The sequence below is a fragment of the Mesoplodon bidens genome, assembly GCF_964165515.1.
Source record: "Mesoplodon bidens genome assembly, chromosome: 3".
In the NCBI taxonomy this organism is placed as follows: Eukaryota; Metazoa; Chordata; class Mammalia; order Artiodactyla; family Ziphiidae; genus Mesoplodon; species Mesoplodon bidens.
The window spans coordinates 65623325-65643202 of record NC_138178.1 but is presented as its reverse complement, the minus strand read 5'-3'; the positions used below and the strand labels follow the sequence as shown (position 1 = coordinate 65643202).

The 19878-nt window shown below is 36.5% G+C and overlaps 1 protein-coding gene across 8 annotated transcripts in view; it reads right to left on the bottom strand.

Moving 5' to 3' along the window:
- Nucleotides 1-19878, bottom strand: part of SCAPER (S-phase cyclin A associated protein in the ER) — a 509648-nt gene that overhangs the window by 124832 nt on the left and 364938 nt on the right. For all 8 annotated transcript variants that reach the window (XM_081230140.1, XM_081230147.1, XM_081230145.1 and 5 more), the window contains one exon: nucleotides 6989-7112. In XM_081230140.1, coding sequence (XP_081086266.1) covers nucleotides 6989-7112 — 124 coding nt within the window. The remainder of the gene's footprint in view (nucleotides 1-6988; nucleotides 7113-19878) is intronic.

The following is a 19878-nucleotide window of genomic DNA, read 5'->3' as shown; positions in this document are numbered from 1 at the left end:
TCACTGGTTTTTTCATGAATTTGTTTAATTTCCACATATTTGTAAATTTTCCAGTTTTCCTTCTGCTATTAATTTCTATTTTCAATCCATTGTGGTCAGAAAATATACTTGGTATGGTATCAGTCATCTTAAATTTGTTGATGTGTTTTGTGACCTAACATGTGATCTATCCTGAAGAATGTTCCATGTGTGCTTGAGAAAAATGTGTATTCTGCTGCTGGTGGGTGGAATATTTTGTATATGTGTATTAGGTTCGTTCAGCCTATAGTGTTGTTCAAATCCTCTGTTTACTTAATGATTTTCTTTCTAGATGTTTATCCATTATTGAAAGTGGGGTATTGAAATCCCTTACTTTTACTGTGTTACTGTCATCTTCTTCCTTCAGTTCTTTTCAATGGTTGCTTCTTATATTTGAGTGCTCTGATGGGTGCATATGCATATATATTTCCAATTGTTGTACCTTCCTGAAAAATTGACCTTTTATTACTATATGATGTCGTTCTTTATCTCTTCTGAGAGTTTTTGACTTCAAGTCTATTTTGTCTGATATAGGTATGGCCACCTCTGCTCTTGTTTGGTTACCATTTGCATGGATTATCTTTGTCACTTCTTTCACTTTCAGCTTACGTGTGTCCTTAAATTTAAAGTGAGTCTGTTGTTGCCAAATGATTTTGATCCATTCAGCCACTGTATGTCTTTTTACTGGAGAGTTTAATCTATTTACATTTAAAGTAATTATTGATAGAGAAGGAACTACTATTGCCGTCTTGTTAATTATTTTCTGTCTTGTAGTTATTTTGTCCCTCATTCCTCTCCTGCTGTCTTGCTTTGTATTGTTGATTTTTTTTTTGTTTGTAGTAACATGCTTTGATTCCTTTCTCATTTTCTTTTGAGTATCTTCTATAGGTATTTTCTTTGTGGTTGCCACTGGGTTTACATAAAGCATCTTATAGTTATAATAATCTATTTCAAGCTGATAACAACATCAATCACATACAAATATGCTACACTTTTACTTCTCCCCCCCAATATTTTATGTTACTGATGTCACAAAATACATATTTTATATCATGTATCCATTAACATACTTTTATAGTTATAGTTATTTCTACACTTTTGTCTTTTAATTTCTATAACAGAATTAACAGTGATTTAACCACCCTCCCATTACAGTATTACAGCATTCAGTATTTGTCTATATATTTACATTTACCAGTAAGCTTTATACTTTCATATGCTTTCATGTTGCTATTTAGTGTCTTTTTGTTCCCATTTGAAGGACTCCTTTTAGAATTTCTTGTAAAGCAGGTCTAGTAGTGGTGATGAATTCCCTTAGCTTTTATTTATCTGGGAAAGTTTTTATTTTTCCTTCATTTTTGAAGGATAGTTTTGCTGGATATAGTGTTCTTGGTTGGCCTTTTTTTCTTTTAGCATTTTGATTATAACCTTCCACTCCCTTCTGGCCTGTAGTGTTCCTGGTGAGAAATCCACTGATTATTTTATGAGAGTTCCCTTGCATGTGACAAGTTGCTTTCCTTTTGCTGCATTCGAAATTCTGTCTTTGACTTTTGATAAGTTGATTATAATGTGTCTCTGTGAGATTCTTTGGGTTCATCAAAGTTAGGATCTGTTGGAATTCTTGAATTTGGATTCCCTTTCCTTCACTAGACTGGGAAATTTTAGGCCATTATTTATTTAAATAAGCTTTCTGCCCCATTCTCTCTTTCTCTCTCCTTTTGGGACTACCATAATACATACATTTGCCTACTTTACAGTACAGCATAAGTCCCTTAGGCTTTTTTCATTCTTTTTTCTTTTTATTCCTGACTGGATAATTTCAAATGACCTATCTTTTAGTTCGATGATTCTTTCTTCTGTTTGATCAATGCTGATCTTGAATTCCTCTAATTTTTTCAGTTCAATCATTGTATTCTTCAGCTCCGAAACTTGTCTTTGGTTCTTTTTATATTTTCTACCTCTTTGTTATTTTCATTTTGTTCATATATCATTTTCTTGAGTTCATAGAACATCTTTATGATGATTATTTTGAATTTTTTGTCAGGTAATTCATATACCTGCTTCCTTAGGGCTGGTTTTGAAGATTTATCTTGTTCTTTGTAGGGGCCATGTTCCCCTTTTTCTTTGTGTGTCTTGTAACTTTGTGTTGGGATCTGCACATTTGAAAAAACAAGCATGACTTTTAGACTGTACATATTGGCTTTGTAAAGGGGAGGACACCAATCACCTTGACTAGGGAATTAGGCATTCTCTGACACTTTTGTAGGGGATAGGACTTCTCTGGGCCTGAGTGTGCAATTCCTCAATTAGAAAGGCTTGCTGGTTTCTGTTTCAGGAGATCATAATCTCTTGCTCCCTCTGGTGTCTGCCTGCAGCACTGCAAGTTCTCTGGTTCTCAGAAGCAAGCTGCCTTGCTCTCTCTTGTTCTCAGGGGCTGCCAGTCATCCAAAGTATGCTAGTTTCCTGTCAGTGCCATAAGTCAGGTGAGACAGATACAAGTCCCCTGGCAGTCCTCCAAAAAGCCAGAATGCAGGACTCACACTCAACTCCCCTCCCTCCTAAAGGGGAGAACCCATGAGCTGGGGTATTATCTTCCAGTGTGGAGCTGTGCCAACTTGAGAGAGGGGCGATCATGAGTAAAGCAAACAGTTCTTCTTACCCACATCAATGTGGCTGTTCTTGGCTTTGAGATCATCTGGGGTATTGCAATATCTTAACTGTTTACCAGAGTTCTCATAATGGTATTTTGGTCTGTATATAGTTGTTAAGTATCTCTGTGGGGAATGAGAACTGGGACTTCCTATTTTGCCAGTTTACTGTTTTTCACTGGTCTTTTTATTGCCTTCTAATGTGCATGTCTGGTCTCCTCAAGGAGACATTTTGAAGGTAGAGGCCTACTTTTCTATGCACTGAAATGATTTAGGTACAGAGAAGATTCTTAACAATTACTTATTGAATGAAATCTGCTTTAACATATTTTAAAGTTTTCATACCTTTTGGAAGATAATACATTTCTGTTAGCCTTCATCTTAGATCATGCCTGTCTAAATGTACTGTTTTTACATGACTCCAAATAAATTCCTCAAGACCTTATCTTAAAAATCCTACTTTGAATCTGTGCTGCAAGAAAAAGCTTTTACAGTGCCACATATGCTAATTTAGCTTTTGTAAAAGTCATAATCCAGAACTGTAGAATTTCCATCCTTCCTCAAGGCATGGGCAAATACAATTTCTTCCCGAAAGCCTCTCCAATGCTCCAATTAGAACTCATTCATTCATTCATCAAATATTTAACAGGCACCTCTTATGTGCCAGGCACTCTTTTAGGCTGCGTGGGCTACTCTGTAGCTCTGATTATGTTACAGAACTTCTCATAGCTTTCCTTTAATGTTAATGTATGTAAGTTGTTCCTTTTTCAACTGTGGGCTTCTAGAGGAAAGGAACTGGGTCCAATTCACCTCTGTAACCCTGGAATCTGTACGATGCTTTGCACATAATTGAGATGAAATACAAGAGTGCTAAAACAAACTCCAAACAGCTAGACTGGGGGAAAAGAAAGTCTTCTAAACCATCTCAGTTTGCTGAAGAACCAGAAAGGCTGAAGTGTCCTAAAATCAGGTGTCATATAAATTCCACCAGATCTCAATTAATTAGCTTCTTTTATGCTTCTTTCTAATCCTTCTGGAAAATGTGTTGATGACTATTTTCTATCCTTTACTTAAAGGGTACTAACAAGTTAGTGATCCATATTTCAGTTACATGTATATCAAAACAAGTCAGCAATAAAAATGGAAATGCACTCAAGTGATTTCCAGAAATGTAAAAATCACCATCACTAGCCACCACCACCTTCTACTTCCCCAACTTAGAAAACATACCCTCCTCTCCCAACTATCACAAACTCTATCACAGCAGTATTAGAATTCACAGCTAGAGAATAAAAAGCCAAAAGGAACAGCAGAAACCAGAAAGTGCCACATATAGGAGGGATAAAATGTGTTTGATAAACTAATATCCCAGGATCCCAGTTCTAAACTGAACAAAATAAACATGGAATGTGGTGATATCCACTGGTTGGGAGACTAAAAGCTTTCTGAGTGTCAAGAAACCTTGAGGTCACAAGTAAGGGAATATTATTCAAAGAAAACTGGGGATTTCAAAATACAGGGAGAGGATCAAGCTACTTTTACAAGCTCCTGGCACATAGTAGGCACTTAGTAACTGAAAGCTATTATGAGGAGATAAGGTCTAGCTCAAATGTCCCTCCTTTGTGATGTCCCGGGTGGAGGCTACTGAGCTCCTTCCTCTGTGCTCCACTATACTCTGTACAGGTTTCCAACACACCATTTTTATATGCAATTTACATGTCTATTACCACTCCTATGCAGGAATTTCCTGGATGGTTGGGATCATGTCTTATGCTTCTCTGGAACTGGAAATAGTAGGCGCTTACAATTATTAAGTGAGAGAATAAACAAACTACCTCATACAATAAGAAAAGCTTTCGATCAGAAAAGAATGAAGAGACATTCTAGACATCCTAGCTAGGATGGAGGATCTTGTCTGTAAGTCTTCTTGCTCATTCCTTCACATTTCAAATGTCTCTTTTGTTACCTGTTCTGTTCAAAGTACATTTATGTATCTTCTTCCATTAGCAATATAGAATAGGTTTCACAGAGTAAATTCTTCCAGATGATGCAGCATGCAACAGTGAGAGAGCATGGGATTTGGTTTTTTAGTTTTTACTTCTTATTTTAAAATAATTTAAAATTGGTAATGGAAGAATATAAATTATATACTTTGAACAGGACAAGTAACAAAAGAGAATGGCGGGGCTTCCCTGGTGGCGCAGTGGTTGAGAGTCCGCCTGCCAATGCAGGGGACATGGGTTCGTGCCCCGGTCCGGGAGGATCCCACATGCCGTGGAGCGGCTGGGCCCGTGAGCCGTGGCCGCTGAGCCTGTGTGTCCGGAGCCTGTGCTTCGCAACGGGAGAGGGCACAACAGGGAGAGGCCCGCGTACGGCAAAAAAAAAAAAAAAAAAAAAAAAAAGAGAATGGCTTTTAAATGTGAAAGAATATGCAAGAAGACTTAAAAACAGGATACGATGCAAGAATAGTAGAGTTCCCTTCAGCCAGTACCCCTACTGTTAACACCTTACAAAACCATAGTATAATTACTGAAAGCAAGAAGTGAGCCAATAAAATTAACTATTCTATTGACCTTATTTGAATTTTCAAGTTTTCTCACTAACATCCTTTTTCTGGTCTAGGATCCCACATTACATCTAATTGTCAGATCTCCTTAGTTTCCTCCAGTCTGTGATAGTTCTCTAACCTTTCCTTTTCTTTCATGACACTGACACTTCTGAAAAGTACAAGTCAATTTTTGTGTAGAATGTCCCTTAATTTGGGTTTGACGGACCTAGGTTGGACTCTTGACTCCGTGACTTACTATCTATGTAGCCCTGGGCAAGCCAACCTCTCTGGGACACAAGTTTCCTCATCTGTAAAATGATATAATAATACTGACTTTCTGTTTTAAAAATTAAATGAAGCAATATATATTAAAATACCTGGAATATAAGGCCATACCACAAATGCTAAGTCTTTTCTCCTTGCCCCTGCCTTTCAACTATTTCTGATAGAATTTTGCTAAATGTGTAACTCGTATTTCAATGCCTTCTTTTATAGATAAAACCACATATAACTTAGCCCTCAAGTGATGACTCAGTGTCATCACTATAAATAGCCATTATTGCACTGTGTAACAGTTCTAGGTCTGTGTTTTTTGTTCTCTCTCACTGCAGTCCCTTCTCATTGTCAGTATACCTACGTGTAAGGGCCTCATAATTTCCTTTCTGATTTTCAGCTTGAAACTTATGGGGTTCCATTTATTTACTTATATATTCATCAAAGACATACTGAAGCTACTGTGTCAGGCCCTGTGTTAGGATCTCGGAGAAAGTGATAAATTACCTCCTGTCCTCCTTGATTTTATGGCTAGTTGGGGAAATGGACAAGTAAACAGTTAATTACAATTCAATGTGATTAATTCTATGAATGACATAATGCAGAGGAGCATGTAAGAAGAACACCTAACCTGGACTTGAGGAAAGAGTCAGGTTGGGGAAGGTTTCATAAAGAAGGTGCCATTATGTCTCAGTAAAGGTCTGCAGAATGTGTAGAAATTAACCAAGTGGAGAAGGAAAGAGAGCAAAAGGCACACAGTTTAGGAAGAGCTATTAGAAATATGTGCTGAGTAAAAGTAGATCGGTTCTGAAAAATAAATCTCCTGTGTTATAACCTTGCAGCTTGAGAGAGATTTTGTGCCAATATCTCAGGGGCTCAGAAACTTGACCAAGAAAATTCTGGCCCCAGGGCTGTGTTCTGGAGACTGCAGTTGACAGGCCTAAACCTTTGGATACTATGCTGAGCTTACCTCTTTCAACACCTGTGAACTGAAGTAAAATTTAAGGCTACAACTGGCTGCTTGTTTCCACTGCAAAAGTATAACAGGTTTGCCCCTTTCTGACAGAGGAGTTTCTTCCTTCAAAAAAATATATCAATGGTTATCAAAAAGTCCTTTTTAAACTGACCCTTTTAACTGAGCTGGTAAGAGAGGTTTTGAGACTTTCCCAGCTGTCTTCCCTTCTACAGCACTCATTCCTACGGCCTCAGAGGTTTGCCTTTGAGCCTAACTCATTCCAAAGCCCTAGTCTGATCATGTAAATTTATGATCTCAGCAAGTGCTACAAGTATATTACCCATCAAATATTGGAACTTAGGAGACTGCAATATAAGATTTTCAAATTAAGAGGTTTTTCTGCCAGTTCCTATTTTACTCTCCCAATCATCTTCACTTTTTTTTTTTTTTTTCCAATCTGGAGAGTAAATAAGCTTTTAGTTTTCTCTACAGGGGATATTTCTCAAATCTTAGCTGCTTCTAATTCAAAGCAATAATATTACATACCGTCAACTGGTGTATGAGGAGGTCCATCAAGAAGGTAATCTTGTTACTAAACAGAACATCAGTGCAGTTTTCTGAACAGTTATTGCAGGTGAGGTTGTAAACATTGACTGCATTGCAGAGAGACCTAACAGAAGGAGAAAAACACCACTTATAAAACCCGTGCAGCTCTTCTCTAAACAATTTAAAATACATAAAATGAATGGTATAAAAGCAACAGGCATGGGATAGAAGTCACTCTAAAAGAAAAAAAACAAGCCAAATATTACTAGGTGCAAGGTCCATCAGCTAGATATAAAAGCTTGTAATTTTTATCCACAGCCCAGTGTTCATCAGTAACTAATTCTTGCCTCTTATTAATTTCTTAGTTGCAGCAGCAGGCAATGGAAATGTACTTACCAGTCTACTGACAAGGTCTTTATAATCTAAGATTAGATATTACCCAGGAATTTTGGGACCTAGAATTCTTTGAATAATACCCAGAAAAAAAGGTCTGCCAAAGCTCCTGTTGCTAGATCTCCTGGTCGACAAGGGCAGATAATGGAAGAAGGGAGCACACATGAGGAGGAACTAGAGGCTTTCCCTGTGAGACAAGAACTGCAGAGTTCTGGGGAGTGAGCACCACACCGGCTCAGAGACTGAGCAGGGGAGGACCTAGAGAATAAATCAGTCTAAGGTCAAACCCATCAAAGAAATGTTTTTTTTTCTTAAGGATTAAAAAATTATATGCCACTGTTCAAAGAAACATTTGGAGCAACACTCAATGGGTATTCTTCTGAGTGCTTTGAAAACTGTGATTAACCTGCATTGCCTGAGTGATTAATGTTGATTCCTGCCTGTCTGACTAAATCTCCTGCTTAAGTCCTATGTATAAGTGTTTTGATTTAGTCCCTTACAACCAATCCTCTAGAACAACAATTCTTAAAGTGTGAACCACGGACCAGTAGCATCAATATTACCTGGGAACTTTTAGAAATGCAAATTCTCAGGTTCCACCCCAGGTTACTAAATACTAGAAACTTTGGGGGTAGAGTCCAGCAATTTGTGTTTTAACAAATTCCACAGGTAATTCTGATGCATCTTCAAGTCAGAGGGCCGCTGTTCTGGAATAGGGGCTCTAGAGTTTGACAGAGCACTAGCATCACCTGTATATCTTTAAAGATATATACCTGCCTGAGTTCCTCCCCTGGAGATGCTAGTTGGGGAATGGGAGGGCTCTAGACATCTGCATGTTTCAAAAGTTCTATGAGCAATTCTGATGTATAGCTAGAGTTGAAAAGTACAGGTCTAAGAACCAACAAGTGGGTATTCATTCATTCAACAAATATCTAAGTGCCTATGATTTTCCAGGCTCTGTGCTAGGTGGACAAGACAAGCTCTCTGTCCTCATGGAGCTGATGCTCTAGTAGGAGAAAGATGGTGAAGACAGCCCCTCCTGTACTTGTAATCATCTGTTTGTCTGATATAGTTGTATCTTGCTTCACATAATTGATAGGTTCCTGGAAACTGAGCATTAGAATACATTGGTTAAGAGTAGAGGTACTGGAATAAGACACTAGGTTAGAAACCCAGTTGTGCCATTTGAGGTTTTAACAAGTTACTCATTTAATATCTTAGCATCCATTTTCTTACCTATAAAACTGAGATAATAATACCTAAGCTTCACATGGTTATCATGAGAATTAAATGAGATAACAGATGTAAAATATTATACTTAGGACAGTGCCTGGCACATGCTTAAATACTTAATAATGATAGACTTCATTAGCGTTATTAATCTTATTATTCTTGTTAGGAAATGCACAAATAAAACATTTAAAAAATCCAATCAAAGTGTGCTATAGAAGCTATTATTTCCAGAATAATAAAGCACAGTGTGTCCAAATTTCTTCATGGTATACTGGCATAAACAACGAAAGGGGGCTTCCCTGGTGGCGCAGTGGTTGGGAGTCCACCTGCCGATGCAGGGGGCGCAGGTTCGTGCCCCGGTCCGGGAGGATCCTACGTGCCACGGAGCGTCTGGACCCGTGAGCCGTGGCCACTGGGCCTGCGAGTCCGGAGCCTGTGCTCCGCGGCAGGAGGGGCCACGGCGGTGAGAGGCCCGCGTACCGCAAACAAAACAAAACAACGAAAGGACTCTAAGTTGAAGGGAGCCAGGAGGAGGCTCAGCTCTGGCCTGACTTAATCCCTGAGGATTGTACAGGAAAACGTGGCCTACATGTAACTCACTTATGACACATTGATTTGGAGGTGCTACCTAACAAATTCTCCACAAATGCAAATCAGCATTATTTCAGTTATTAGGTAACATATTTAGATTTTTCAAGAGGGCTTTTCTTTTTAATTTAAAAAATAACATGTATTTGTGATTATAAAAATAATTTTAGATAACTGTCATAACTTTGGGAAAGAGAAGCACAAATAAACAGTAAAAACTATCAAGAGATGATTGGTATTTGTACTTCCAATCTTCTCTTCTTACAAATATTCACTTAGTTAATATGTGTACAATGAATATTTCTCCATGACATTTAATGTTCTTCTATAGGGATTTCCCTGGTGGTCCAGTGGTTAAGACTTTGCCTTCCAATGCCGGGGGTGAGTGTTGTTCAATCCCTGGACAGGGAGCTAAGACCCCACATGCCTCGGGGCCAAAAAACCAAAACATAAAACAGAAGCAGTATTGTAACAAGTTCAATAAAGACTTTAAAAATGGTCCACATCAAAAAAAATCTTTAAAAAAATCCTTCTATAACACTGGTCTTCAATTTTTTAAATAAAGCAGCAGAATGCTTTCTTACTCAGAAGCTTAAAAGCTAACAAAATGTTTTTCAGAAGCCTAAACCAAAGAACAGATAAAATCAGACCTCTGCTGACTGAAGCAGAAGTGGGGGACCCAGGACCCTACTTTGTTCTCCTCTCAAAGAGCCTTGAAGGGTTCCTCAGAGACCTGGGGACACCTGTGGGTATGTTCCCTTGGAGTACAGTAAAAACTACTGAGCTTCAATACAAATAAAATTTAACTTGGTAACTTTTTGAATAGGAATGATGACCTTAGTACAACACACACAAAAAACCATGGTGAAAAGTATCTCCCTCTTACTTATTTCCCTCAGCCACTCAGTTCCCTACCTTAGAAATCACCATGGTTACTAGTTTACATATCTTTCCAGAAGTAGTCTGTGCATATGCAAGAGTTGTTCCCTCCCACACAAATGGTATCATACAAGACTTGGAGGGTGAAGTGAGCCAAGGCCATCTCCCCCTGCCATTGGTTGTTGTCCTTATCAAGCAAGGTTTGGAAAAGTGAGGTTTTCCTGCAGTAGTATTCAGGTTCCATTTCCCGAATTCTATGTGTCAAGAACCAGTGGGATAACTTGTACTACTTGATTTGATTTCCTAACCTGATCTGCAGCCTTAAGTACCCATTCTGTGGTTTCCTGGTTGTGAGAGAAAGTTGTGTGTGGCATTAGCTTATTTCCTTCCTAACTTGTGTTTGGCCTCAAAGGGAGCAGCGCCCCCAGTGGATATGTCTGGTATTGTTTTGGAGTCAACAACAAAAGGTCTACAACTTTTTCCAAGTTTTGTAGACATCCAATTTCTTATTTTAAATTCCTTTTCTGATTAAAATACTTACATTGAGAAATATTGTAGATTTTAAAAGATGGAACAGTGTCATCCAACGGATATAAAATTTTACTTCAATCAATCCCTTACTATTGTGCCCAATTTTCAACGTTATAAACAACACTGTTTTAATATTCAGAGTTCTTAGTTATATGCCACAGGAAGTAAGCTCTGGCTGACTTAAATATTAAGGAAGTTAACTGAAAGGCTATTGGGTATATCATAGGATTTAGAAAACACAGGCACAGAAGTTACACTGCCTGGACCAATATCCAAATCACATACCATGAAATTGATCTGCTAAAAATAACACTGGGCACCATATGCCACAGCTTGAACTCACACTATGATTTTGGACACCAGATGCAGCTGCCTCCAATTGTCAAAAGAATAGAGTTTGGGATGTCCTTGCTTCTTACTTCATTAGCCTCAGAGTAAAAGTCTGGAGTGGGTATGTTGGGTCATGAAGCCTAGGTCACAAGTTTATATACTAGACACAAAGAATACTGGGAAGCAAATACCTGGCATTCTCATGCTCTATAGTGGGAGGGCCACATTATATGCTTGGGAGCTCCACAAACATAGGATGTGCTCAATAGCACAACTCATGTTCACAATAGCTGTACTGAACAAATCCTTCTGCTTCCTTAGGATGAATTTTCAGCAATGATAATTTGAGTCAAAGGATATGAACATTTAAGATTTTTGATAGACACTGCAAAATTCAAATTGCCCACCAGAAAAAAAATATTTTAAACCAATTTATACTCCTAGAAAAAGAGTTTCTCCATGTTTTTACCAACACCAGATAATTTCATTATAAACAACTGCTACTGATCTGACAGCTAAAAATGGAATTTTTAAAGGGTTGCATTTCTTTTATTACTAGTGTGATCAAAGACTTTTTCATGTGCTTATTGCCAATGTATATTTATATTTTCTTGAATTATCACTGTGAACCTTTTACCCATTTTTCTATTGGGGGGGGTCTCTCTTTTTCTTATTGATTTATAAGGCTCTTTACCAATAATAAAGATATTAACCTTTTATCATCATATGTAGCAAATAACTTTTCCAGTCTGTTGCTTATCTAAATTTTTTGTTTTCTGTCATAAAGAATGTTTTCATTTTTATTTGATAAAATCTGTCAAACTTTCCCTTTAGTACACCTGGGTATTGTGTAAAACTCAGAAGGACCTTCCCACTTCAAGATTATAAAAACATTCTTTTAAATTTACTTCTGGCATTTTCATAGATTTTTGCATTTAAATGCAAGCTATGAAATTGATTGTGGGATAAGGTATAAGGTAAGTAGCCACTTATCTTTTTGTTAATTATTCTTATCCTCTATTTTAAAATTTTTATTGGAGGTTTTTATCTTTCTCTTAGTGATTTATAAGGATTCTCTCAATATAAATATAACAAAGGGTTAATACATGTTGTTAATATATTTTCCAGTTTACCTACTGCCATTAATTTTGCTTGTTATTTTGAAAGCATTTTTTATGTACTGAAGCTAAACAATTTTAGGTAGTCAAATAATTCTTTCTTTGTGATTTATTTTTTTCTTCCTTTCCTTTTATCCTTTAAAAGGTTATTCTTCACTATAAGATGAGGTAACTACATGTCTGTGTCTAGGCATTTGTATTTATTTTTCTTTAATCATCACTGTGTGTGGTAATTTTATGGTTTTATAATATACTATCAAATCATTTAAAATTTATTTTGGGGTGTGGCATGAGGCAGAAGCCTAAGTTCCACCCCCCGCCCCAGAGATTACTCAATAATTCACTGTTTCTCTACTGGTTTGAAATGCCACCTTTACTATAACTATATATATAGGATATATTCCCTGGTTTCCTAGTCTAGTTGATAATATTGTTCAGCATTGTGCCAATATCACATTGTTTTGTGTACTGCAGCTTTATAGTGGGACTAACATATGTAACTATAGATCCCTCATGGCTTAAAAAAAATGAGGGTACTATATTTAGAATGACACGTGGAATTATAGTTCTATAATTGTATCCTCTTTTCCCTTTGGTTTTGATCTATAATTTTTATGGTCTTGATTTCTAATCTATTTTTTTCTGTCTTATTCAATGAAATCCCTACAACTTGTCTAAAATCTTTTGTGGAATATCGTAAGGCATAAATAAACATACACATGAAAAAGCAAACAGCACATGGTAGGGGATTTTGTCCTAAAGCCCTCTGTGCTTTAAAAAAACTGCATTTACTAGTAAAGTATGGAATATGCATCTGTATAATCTTATGCTCACAAAACTCTCCAAAGAAACTTCCACAAAGAAACTACTTTCTGATGAGAAAAAAGCGGGGCGGGGCGGGGGGCAGTAACCAAAAATCTCAGGGTCAGGAAAAACTTGTCCACTTAGTAGAACTTGTTTGAAAAACAACCTCTATTTGAAGAGCACCTGTCTTAGAAAGATCATTTCTTTGAACCCAGCTTGGGTGGTCTGCCCAAGCAGCTTTCCTTGTAATTTAAAACTCAAATGACTGGAAGCACTTTTTAACATCAAACAGAAAGCCCCAGATTTTAAAAGTATCTTCTGAGAAGACAGTAAAATCTTACTGTCCTTTCTGTCAAAAGTACACTGTGGTTGGGTTTAGATAAAGGCTTTCTGCTCCAAATAATCATGAATACATGAGTGAATCTTGTGTCAGTAAGTCTTCTCACCGAAAATGTTTCCTCTGAAAAGCAGAGGACAGAAAAGGCATCACAAAGCTGGGTATTTTAGCAATAAATACAGGAACCTATTTATACCCCAAAAGGACACTAATAGAATACAAGTGTAGTACACCTCCGACATTAAGATTAGTATCTAAGATGTTATGAAATAGGTAAATAGAAAAGCCCCAGGTGGTTGCAGCCTAAGAGGACTTGGTAAAATAATATAACTAAGGAAGTATGTAAGTTTATATCCTTATGCAGTTTCCAGTGATTAAGACTTTTCAGGAAACACTGTTCACCAAAATCCACTATCTCATACCAGTGTCAAGAAAGCAGACATTTAAAAACAACTGCCATTGGCAGTTTAAAACCAGAGTCCTTATATTATAAATTATAATTTACCAAATGCCTTTGGCTTGCATTGAGCATTTTTTTTTTTTTCTTTTTTTTTTTTGCGGTATGCGGGCCTCTCACTGCTGCGGCCTCTCCCGTTGCGGAGCACAGGCTCCGGACGCGCAGGCCCAGCGGCCACGGCTCACGGGCCCAGCCGCTCCGCGGCATATGGGATCCTCCCAGACCGGGGCACGAACCCGTATCCCCTGCATCGGCAGGCGGACTCTCAACCACTGCGCCACCAGGGAGGCCCTGCATTGAGCATTTAATAAATGGCATATAGCTTATACACATGGAGGTGAGTGAAGACTTTAAGTTCCTGCAGAGCAAAATTCTGTGCTAAGTAGGCACAGCAAGTAATAAGAGTCACACCAATACAGCTGCAAAGAGAAACTTGGAATTTTCATCAGTTACTGTTTCGGCCCTCATGTAAGAAAAGGATTGGCTTGATGTGGATAAGTGTAGGAAAGAGACAGAACATCACAAAACACAGCAAATGATATAATTTAAGGAAAGAAGATTATCTGGACTGAACCAGAACACACAGCCCTGGAGTAATACCAGTTTCCTAGGGAAGGGAGAAATGAATATTAAAACTAGAGCTCTCAAACATATTATAATTTACCACGTACATTTTGTTTGCATTAAGCATTTAATAAATGGCATATAGCTTATATGCATTGCCATTCTCAAATTATCTTTTGTCTTTATAAAGCTCCAAACTAAAAGAACTTTTTAAGATATTATTAAAAAGAATTATTTGAAACTAGGGAGATGCAACTGCAATTAGAATTCTAACACCCTAACTGGACCCACCAAGTGAGTGGCCCCTCACAGAACGGGGCCTGTGATGTAGGCCTGGCCCTGCAGGACTGGCCCACCTGAAAGCTGCATGTGCCAATTCTGGAGGCTAAAAACTGAGACTAGTGTCAAAGCACAGAAAACTCTATTCTATTATACAACTACTTTAAGTTAGTTCTAAGCAAGGTCCTTGCCTGATTCATCCTTTTTGGGGCCCTCATAGTATGCAGCACAGAGCTGGCTGTGCACAGAGATGTCTAAATGAAGGGACAACTGTCTTCCTTGTTTCAAGGAGAATATACAAGAATGTACAACTGTGGAACATGCTAACGCATTAATTAACCACATTTTCCACTATTCTGCTTTTTTAAAAACTCATTAGAATGACTGGGGTGGGAACCCATCCCCAGTTAAAGATCAAGTATCTTGTAAATTCATATTGCTATTTCAGATTCAAACTCAGGACTACGGGATTTTTTCTTCAAACTCTTCTATCAACATATAACAGCTCTCTTTCCTCTCTTTGACACTGAGAATCCTGGTCCTTAAGAGCAGCAAGGATGACAGAGTTAGAATATCCATAATTACTTATTTGCTTTATGCTACATTATAACACACAGCAGTTTGAGAATAACAAAATTAATAGTACACTAATTATGATTACTGAAAACAGTTAAAAATATTTTGGCATATGCCATACCTATCCCTCACCTCCAAAGAGGCTGTACTAGCTACACCGTCAGAACGTACAGTCATCTCATACTACACTCTCCCTCTTAATCTTCTTTAGTTTTAGTGCCATAATTACATATTTAATGTTCACTATCAGTCCACACGTCAATGTATCTATATTCATTGCTTGTCTGAAGCTTGTTCTCTATTAGACTCCTTAGCAAGGTCTTGTGGGAACAATATTCCCTGAGTTCTTGCATATTGATAAGTGTCTGTGCCTTTTATAAGGGAAGGTCAATTTTGCTGAATATAAACTCCTTGGCATGTATCTTCTTTTCTTGAGTGTATTAAAAATGTTACTTCATTTTCTTCTGAAATAAAACACTGATATTGAAAAGTCTAATGATAAATGAATTTTCTTTCATTTATATATCATGTGCTCTTTTGAACTTTCAATATGTAATTTTAAAATTTGAAGTTCAATTTATACACAGTTACCATTTACCCTTTTTAGTGCACAGAGTTTTGACAAATGCATTCAGCAGTGAAACCACAACCACAATAAAGATATAGAACCATCATCTCCCAAATTCCCCTGGATGGTTACTTTCTAGTCATCTCCTCTCCTAACCCCTGACTATCACATATCTGTGTTCTGATTCTGTAGTTTTGCCTTTTTCAGTCATAGAAATCGAATCATTCCATATGCAGCTTTTTGACTCTGGTTTCTTTTACTTAGTACAATGCATCTGAGATTCATCCCTGTTGCTGCATGCATAGACAGTCTGTTCCTTTTTATTTCGGAATAGTATTTAATTGCATAGATACTTTCCATGCTTATGGATTGCTTGTTCATTTACCAGTTGAAGAATATTTGGGTTGTTTCAAGTTTGGGGCAATTATGAATAAAGCTGCTATAAACATTCATTTACAGGTTTTTGTGAGCACATATTTTGTTTTATTTATCTGGGGTAACTAGGAGTGGGACTGCTGGGCCATATAGTAAGTATATATTTAATTTTATGAGAGACTTACACACTGTTTTCCAAAGTGGCTGTTCCATTGTGCATTTCCCACTAATAGTGTAAGTAAGAGAGTTACAATTGCTCTGTATGCTCCCCAGCACTTGGTAGTATCAATTTTCTTTTTTATGAAATTTTAGTAGGTATGATGAAGTCTCTTCATGTGGTTTGAATTTGTATCTCCTAATGAGGTAGAGCATCTTTTCATACACTTACTTGCCATCTGTGTGTCTTCTTCGGTGAAGTATCTATTCAAATCTTTTGCACATTTATTACTTTTTATTCTGTAATGTATCCAAAGCACATAAAACACTTCCTGGTCTATACGTATCAGGAACTAAAAAATAAACACTGACAACAGAGCGAATGAATATAATACTCTCTTCCTCAACCAAAAAAGGTAGAGAAAGAACACTACCCAGCTTGGAAAACATGTGGAAAGTTCATGATTTTTAAATTTTTAAAACAAATAAAATCAGCTTTCATTTGCAAATCTTTTAGTATCAGATCTCTTAGTTCTTCTCTACAGAAAGTAGAAAGACTCTAGTGTATATTACTGAACCAGTGAATTTAAAATTATAAAACAACATGGAATGCTAACATGGAGTGTTAACAGAGAGTGCTATTTGATTATGCTTATAAAGTTATTTATTGAGGCAAGGGAGAAAATTTTCTAAAGCAGTCTCATTTTAATAATGTTCACTTGGTCTGTTGTACCAAATAGATTTTAGACATATAGTACTGATTAGAATAAAATAAACTGAATGAAAGCAAAGCAAAATAGTATTTAACATGGAAAATGTATTTGCAAAAAGTTCTATATGTGGTCTTGCATACATGGAAGTCTTTTTAAGTGTTATTATGTTATTGAGAAAATTTGAAGATATTGAATAAGCAAGTCTTGGTTAATAAGAAAATGTCTTCTCAGCAAGAAATCTGAGGACAGAAGAATGATGCAGAAAATTTAATAAGGAAGAGATAGATGATTCAGTTTTGATATTTTTGTGACCACAAAGAATGTGGACTTGTGACAGAATTTGGAGGTATTTTTGCAGTGGACATTTGGACATTTGGATCCGTGTGAGCTGCGGATAAAGAGGAAAACTTTTCCCACTGGCACAGTGATGACTAGTGTAAATCCACACTGCCTTCTCTACCTCTGACTCCCTCCATTCTGATGCTAGAACACTTAGGGTGGGTGGGGATAGCAGGGGGGGCCAACATCCAGGAACTGCCAATCAAGACAGCTCAAGGGGTCTTGACGAGACGCTAATAATGCTGCCGACCAACCAATCTTTACTATGGGTATGTATATTATGTGCATCCTACACTTCAGTTTGCATCAAAATTCAATGTAACAATCACAAATGATTATTACATTGCATATCATATTCTACAATGTAACATTTTAATAACACTGAGATTAATTTTTTAATTAAATGATTTTCCTAAGTATAATGATGCCTCAGAGCAGGAGTAAGAAACTTTCAAGTGGATATGTTATTTCAAGGGTTCTTCTTTAATTGGTGAATTTGGGACAATTAGATGGGCAATTTAATTATTCCACAGAGACATATTCTAATTTTAAATGCGAAACCATATATATTTTAAGCAAAACCTAATTAGACTTTCTGCATTTCCTAAAATTAACCTCCCACTGAGAAGGTGTTATGTTTCAAAGATTACAAAAATATATTTAAAAATGTAGGATGAGCATCAAATTAAAACATTAATTTTAAAGTCTAGTGTTAAACTCTGTCTTGTCTAATAACAAGACAGTTATGATTAGCAAGTCTTTAGATATGTTCTTAAGTAGGATCTGGTTATATAATTTTAAAGTCACAATTAAACATGTTGGCTCTGGAGAAGACCCCAGGTGGTTTGCAGTGTTAAACAGCAGATTAAAGTCGACACAACTAATTTCTTTACTTTAATCTTATTAGTGGTACAACAGCTGTCAACTGTAACCATTTCTGTTCAGCCTTCCGAGACATAAACAAAATGCTTCAATATGTCAAATGGAGATGAGTATTTATCAATCACTATGGCTAATTAGCTTGCAAAACAATGTTTTTACTTTTATTGTCTTGAGGAAAGTTATTCACTTCTAGTAAACCTTGATCTAAAAATAGACATTTAGAATTATATTACAATAATTCTGCCTAGAAATAAGGAATTGCTTATTAACAATGGATTGTATCCTAAATTTCACCCACACTGGCAAATACCATTTTATTAACACTTAATGAGGGGCTATAATGTAGCAGATACATGGGGTGGCACATGGTTTCCACCTCTATAGTACCCACATCTGTTACTGATGGGAAATAAGTCTTATGATAAATTTACTCCATATTTGCCACCTGATTTAAGTCATGAAAAGGGTGTTTAAGGTAACACAGAAATGTTGCACTGCTTTTTTAGACTTCATTGCTAGATCTTCTCTGAACATTTTGTCTCATATATACAGATAGTTACAAGTGGTTTTGGTTCATCTTTCCCAATTTCTGTTAGATCATTCCTGTTGTCCCTCTTTGGCTCCTAACCTGTTAGGAGGGAAAAATCATTCCACAAGCATTTTCTGTACCCACACCAAGAAGCCACTACAATAATTGGTTTAAAAGCCTTAAACCAATCAACCAAACAATACCACCTCCACCAAAAGTAAAAAACTAAACAAATAAACTAAATAACAACAACAAAAAACCCCCAAGCTACTCACAGGAATGATGACAGTAATATTTTATAAGATATCAAAGAAATATTAAATTTTTATTAAATTTTTAAAAGTTAAATATTCACATATCAGAAACAAAAGTATAGCCATCATTACCCTGTAAATACCAGCTTTGTAAGAGATCCACTGAGGACCCTTATAGACTCAAACAAATTAAATCGCACTTTCTGCATACACCTTCAATAATTCAATTTTTTTTTGTTATGTGGTGTAGAGTAACTTACTGATTAGTCTTATCTTTCCAGTTGTGATGTAAGCTCTTTGAAGATAAAAATCTCACATATCTCAGAAGAAATTTAACAAATACCTGCAGACTGATAATATCTCTCTTTGGTGATACCATGTAGGCAATAAGGTAGAGAAGGAAGAGTACCAGAATAGAATGCACAGTCCTAGCTGCCAGTGTGATAAATGATGGTAAATTGTTCAGTCTTTTTAAGCCTTAGTTTCTTCATTTATATAATGTGATAAATTGGTGAAGACAAGCCAAAAACTCTGTTAAATAAATGTAATATATTTATAAAACAGTTTTATTACTCTTGTATTTCTGACAATGCCAAGTGTTTTGCAGGGATTCAAAACAACTTCTTTGTAAAGGTTCTCTCTCTCACTCATCTTTTACCCACAATACTAAACAAAGTACTAAGTACATGGCAATGAAAGAATATATTAAATGACTGAATTCTTCTTTGGTTAAAATAGCATAAGCAATACGGGCTTAAATTAAGGTAGTGGCAGCACTAATAGAAAGATGAGTGAATGAAATAGATATAAACTTTTCTTGCCAAAATGTGAAATAAATAAGGAATAAATACCTTTTACTTTTCCCTGAATTAGTCATTTTGTCCAATTCCCTCAGACTTAATTATTTTTGATATTGTACTGACAGTGTTCTAATATTTTTTCCTCTTATTAGAACATTTGTGTCTTAAAAATATCAAAATGTGTA